The 6000-nt window shown below is 46.1% G+C and overlaps 1 protein-coding gene across 2 annotated transcripts in view; it reads right to left on the bottom strand.

The window, feature by feature from the left end:
* Positions 1–93: 93 nt before the first annotated feature.
* Positions 94–6000, bottom strand: part of CFAP70 (cilia and flagella associated protein 70) — a 149060-nt gene continuing 143153 nt past the window's right edge. For both annotated transcript variants that reach the window (XM_063935053.1, XM_063935054.1), the window contains 3 exons: positions 5203–5304; positions 3211–3258; positions 94–543 (listed from right to left, as the gene is read on the bottom strand). In XM_063935053.1, coding sequence (XP_063791123.1) covers positions 463–543; positions 3211–3258; positions 5203–5304 — 231 coding nt within the window. In that variant the 3' untranslated portion in view covers positions 94–462. The remainder of the gene's footprint in view (positions 544–3210; positions 3259–5202; positions 5305–6000) is intronic.

The following is a 6000-nucleotide window of genomic DNA, read 5'->3' as shown; positions in this document are numbered from 1 at the left end:
TAAAGAAAAATAAATATTCTGCTGCTTTGGAAGAATCTTTGGACCATTTATCTGCCAAAGCGTCACATGAGAGAATAAAAAAAACTATGAACATTATCACAAACATACATTTATTTGCTGATCATAACACTTTTCTTAGGCCAGGCTCATATGGAATGTTTACTACTACAAATGATATCAAAATCACATGTAAACTTGCATAAGTGTCCATAGACAGTGAAAGCACCTGTTCTCCTCCTGCAGATCATATATGTTATTATAGTACGTGGATGCAGATGAGGCCAATATGACTTGTCCTAGGCATCAGCAGAAATGCCCCAATATCACATCTTCTAGTTCTTCCACAATAATCTGTTGTTATGCTTGCCAAAATACTGCCGATTAGATGTCCACCTATCATACAGTAACCTCCAACTCATACAGGGCTCACTGACGTCTCCTGCGCTGGTAGGTGTCAAGGTGTTAGAAGGACGGATCACCAAACCCGACCTCCTCCTGCAGCTGATGGATTTCTGTCATCAAAGTCTGATTCTGTAGATTTAACTGCAAGAGAGGAGAACACAATTCACAGATATATCACCTCCTATACATAGTTGCCGACTTTTGGGCTGCTCTCTCCGGGAGAGAGCAGCCAGTCGGCTCAGCAGGGGGGCGGGCACGCCGGGCAGTGAGCTGATGTGAGGAGGGGGGAGGGCCGGATGCGGCACAGGGCGGGGCGGAGGCGGGCCAGAGGAGGGACGGGGGTGTGGCTGCTGGATCGCGTCATGAAAGCCACGCCCCCCACTGTGCAATGCCGCAATTACCGGCATTATACAGTGGGGGTCGTGGCTTGCATGACGCGATTCAACAAGAATCGCGTCATCGCCTGCCCGGATCGCCCACTTCACTTGCTAAGTGGGCAGCCGGGCAGGGGGGGACCCCTGTAATCGGGAGACTTGCCTGCTCTTCCGGGGGGCTGGGAGGGTCACCCGATTTTCGGGAGCCTCCCGGCCATTCCGGGAGGGTAGGCAAGTATGCTCCTATAGCATCTCCATCCCTGCCCAGTGGCGCTGAGAGGGGGATACCCAGGCCCAGGTCTGATGAAGGGGCCCAGGTCCCCCCTCCTTACCTGGCAGCAGCAGCTGCAGCTCTTTTCCTCAGCCCAGCAGACGCTGCTGTGTACTGGGCTGCAGTGTGGCCAGGGAGGCGCTTTAAATATATATTTTTCTTTTTCTAAGGATGCATGGCCACGCCTCCTGTAATGAGGTTTCCTTCAGAAAAGCTCTTATCAGGGCTGCCTAGTGCAGCCCTCCCTATTAGCTGCCTGCACTGCAGGCCCCAACTTACACACTCAGCTCCAGTGCCTGGAGGCGGGGCTATAGAGGAGGCGGTGCAGTGCATCCTGGGAACAGTCAAAGCTTTAGCCTGTTGGTGCCTCGGATCAAGATCCAACTCTACACCCTGATGTTATTCCCTGTGGAATACCAGTGTACCCCGCTGCAGAAATATATATTTTTTTCTTTTTCCAAGGGTGCATTGCCACGCCTCCTGTAATTAGGCCACACCCCCTGAAAAGTACCTGGGCACAGTACCCGTTTTCATCCGATTCTGACAGATCGGGCTGACGGATCAGATGAAAACTGGCCAAATCGTGTGTGTTTTGACATGAGGTCGGATCCGATGCACTTGGGGCGGGCTCCGGCAGTGGGGAACGGGATCGCATGCGATTTCTCCCATAGGAGAAATCGCACCTGATCGCACCTGTGTATGGGGGGCCTTCAGAGTACAGGAGTACTATAAATACTGCTGAGGAAAATGGGTTTCTTATGTTAATGACAGGTATTACTCTAAATTGAGATAAGGGTTGCAACCAGAAAACCCAAGCCATAAGATACAAAACGCAACAAAGAACAGAACGAGATTTAGGAAAAAGGGGCATTGGTGACCCTATATAATGGCTAAGGGGGACTATTCGTAACACATTGATACCTCATACTAAACTATAACTTTTATTAATTGTCAATTAAAAAGTGGGCTACAATCCCACATATCACATCGTATCAGAACTTAACGACATATTTATTCAAACTAGATAAAGATTAAAAAATGTGATAAATATGTCCATTATTACATTTAATGTGCCCTATTTCTCAAAATACAGTAGGTATTTATAATATTGGACATGTAATTTCTCCCTATTCTGGATAATGAGTCTTAATAGAAAATTAGGCACTTAGGACTTTTTTTAATTAACATAATTTAGCCAATGATGACATCATTTTTGGGGTGATAATCTGCAAAAAGTAGGGGGGGGGGGGGGAATGATGTGAGACAGGTATATGGGTACTCTGTGTTGATGGGAGAGTGTTTTTAAGGTTGCAGCTGGGAGTTACAGGTGTTTTTCAATTATTCAAAGTGGCCAGGTATTTTTATTCACCCCAAAATCATCTACAGCCTTTAAATCACTGCACTTGCTTTTTATAATTTTTTCTTTATTAATAAAAAAAAAGCAAAAATCAGCCAATTGATAAATTTCTAAGAGCCCCAAATACTTTCCTAATGGCCACTAACAGCCTGTTATACAGTTATGCAATGTTAGTTGGCACTTTTTAGGGCACAGGGTGATTTCCGCATACTTATCGTGGCTAGCAGCAGGCAGAATTACCGTGTGAACCCCACAATAAGCAATTTGTAATTGAATAGCGTGACTAGCGGGTCCGTACATGGGCATGGCACCAATTATTGTCGTTAGGGCATGAGCTGGGGGTGCTAGGGTTAGGCACTAGAGGGGGGGTAGCCATAGCCGCCACCCCCTGGTGTCTTAGCCCTAGCCACCACCCCCACTACCTAAGCCATTGCTACCACCCCAGGCGGGTTAGGGTAGGGTGCAGGGGAGGGGTAAAATAATTGCCCTGTTCCCTGTCAGCATTTTTAATTGTCGGGACTCCCTAACCCCTAAGTTTCTGAGAGTGGGGGGAAGGGCAAATGCTTCCTTCTGTCGCTGACAGGAATCTCTCACCTATGTACTTCTGGTAATAGTGATACATGGCATAACCAGAAAAAAATTACCACAGAGTTTGATACATTGTGTGTTGGTGCATTGCTGGTGGGCAGGTGCTATATGAGGGTCTGCACAGAGCGTGAGGAGTATACTATCTGTTCATCATACCCTTTTTCAAACTGCACCATAAATGGGAGCAGTCTACAATCTGCTGATGAGACGGCACTGACCTTCCGTGTATACTTGTACGACTGTTCGGCCTCCAGCTGTCTCCCAGTCTGCAAGAAACATCACATGTCCATAACATCAGGGTCACTACTAAACCAGACACTTCACAGGCCCCACTGCCCACACTTGTGTATAGCTATAGGGTCTGGGTAACTAACACCGGACGCTGATGTTGTCTTTATTACAGAGCAGCAATTTATTCTTTGTTTAATTAGAGAATCATTCCAAACAAGTTTGTGTTGCATTTTATTAGCTAAAACCGGTCCCAAAGGATTCCTCACCAGGGGGTCTGCCGTGTGCATGCCGACAGTACCAGGAACGGAGAAGACCCTGGGCGAGCTGCCAGCTCTTAATGTTTTTATACTTTACTGTACCCCTGTATTGGGATCAGAGCCGGCCCTAACCAATATGATGCCCTAGGCAAGATTTTGGCTGGTGCCCCCTAGCACCGCCGCTAGTTCTGCAGGAGATGCCTGGCATGAGTCAGCTGGCAGCTCTGCTAACGTCGGGCACCTTTTGTTTATGAAAATGCATATTATTTGCATTACTATGTGGCTAGAAAGCACAAGCAGCTTCTGCTGATTAAAATTATATGCAGCATGCATGTGCAACTGCAGCTGTATCTGCATACGAAATGCTACATTACAGTGGTTTCCAGGGATACACGCAACGTAGCATTTCGTATCCAGATACAGCCGCAGTTACAGACAGAATATAGGCATGCCACATATCATTTTAATCAGCAGGAGCTGCTGGTGCCCCTAAGCATACCAAATGCCCTAGGCATTTGCCTAGTTTGCCTATGCCTAAGGCCGGCTCTGATTGGGATTATTTTTATTAAAAAACATCCTCTTTCATCAACACATTTTTGGATTTTACTTCCTGCTGCAAATTTGAGTGGAAAAAAAGATACCTTTATGTGCACGTTCCAGTTTTTAAACTGTGAGTTTGGGTACGCTACAGCTTAAGTTTTAAAGATACCTTTATATGCTTATCACAGCGAATTTCATTGTGAGTTTGAGTAAGCATTACTTAGAAGTTAAATAATAACCTTTCTACACACATCTTGGAAACAAGATATAGTGAGTCCGGGTATGCAGCCCTTCTAGCAAAATATTGTAAAGATACCCTTACATGTAACAGATATCTGGTTATTCTGTGAGTTTGGTAAGCCATCTTTGAAGCACTTTTAGGGAAACAACGATGACAAATCCACTTCTTAAAACTAAACCCTTTGTGGGGAGTCTGTGAGTTACAATTGCTAAAGACACACTATACCGTGATATGTTTTTTCGTTGTTGTTTCAAGGCATCTCCGATTTGTGAGAACAATATAAAGAACTGTGAAGATTACAAGAATCAGCCGGACCATCTCAAAGAACTTTCAGCATACAAAAGGAAGTTACTTGTCTTAGCGCTTTCTATTGCACCTATCCCATTTCACATGTTTAAAGTCCTTTTCGGAATTGTGGTGAAGGTTTGTATTGGGGGTAAGTGCTATTTAAGCTATTCTGCTCCATAGGAAATGCTCTCTACCTTTTGTGTTACACACAATGCATCGTGCTGGCAGTCCCTGTGGTGATCTGCAGGTCCCAGTGATCTTCTGGTAAGGAATGGAGGAATCTGATGAATGCAGACAGGTGCGGCTACAGCGGATGGTGTGATTATGCATAATCTCACCATCCGCGGCAGCTGCACCTGCCTGCAATCATGTATATCACGCGTATCCCTTACTTTAAAGCCACAGCGCATCTCTGGACCTATCTTTCTGTTGTCATTCTTACCATGGTCGGATGGATTTTAAAGGACAACAGTAATTAATTAACAAGTGTGACTTAGCATTAATGACTGTTGTCCTTTGAGATCCATCAGACAAAGCCACTATGGACTGCTTTGTAAACCAGCCATGTGTTAGCGATGATGCAGGGAGACCAGGAACGCACATGGAGTTAGTGGCACCTATTCACCAGCCATATAATCTCTTGTGTCACTTACCTTTAAGCAGACGAGAGCTAGGTAGCCCCACACCTCGGCATTCCTGTTATTCAGGGCATTGGCCTCTGAGAGGGCGACCTCAGCATCCTGCATCTCCTCCAGCTGCCCATGAAAAAGATGAGTCTATGGTAAATGCTCCATACACACACACACACACACACACACACACACACACACACACACACACACACACACACACACACACACACACACACACACACACACACACACACACACACACCCATAGCCACACGTAAAGGTCAGACGCAGAAATGGCAGCTCCTCATTGGGGCACACAGAAATGATGCGTATACACTGTATTCCCCGTCACCTGGTTCATCATCAGTGCGCATTTGACCTACTCTATACTTTGCGCACAAGATACACCTCCGTGCAGGCATGTTTCCCTTATGCGCAGCTCCGCATGGCCCGCGGTTGCGACAATGTGCCATCACTGACCTTTGCCTACTACGGTCCTAAGTGTAGATGCAATCAGAGTGCACCAGCAGCGGCTGCCACTTGCGTCGGCTCAGTTCTGCAGCATGCACAGGGCGAGACACAGCCACTATCATCATCCCCTAGGTGGCTTCTGTCACTATACAGTTAAGGGCCCTACATACTGGGCGAATGTAGCGATTTTAACGACCAACTATATTATCGTTGGTCGATTTTTTTTTGCCTACACACTAGACGATATTAATGGCTGATTTGGACGATATGACAGTACAAACATCTATATCGTCCAAATTGACTTGCATGTATAAATGAGAATAGAGCAAAGATGAACGACTGCGGGGA

This window comes from Pseudophryne corroboree, chromosome 7 (genome assembly GCF_028390025.1).
Source record: "Pseudophryne corroboree isolate aPseCor3 chromosome 7, aPseCor3.hap2, whole genome shotgun sequence".
Lineage (NCBI taxonomy): Eukaryota > Metazoa > Chordata > Amphibia > Anura > Myobatrachidae > Pseudophryne > Pseudophryne corroboree.
Note: the sequence above shows the minus strand (reverse complement) of the source record. Positions and strands in the feature narration are given on the sequence as shown.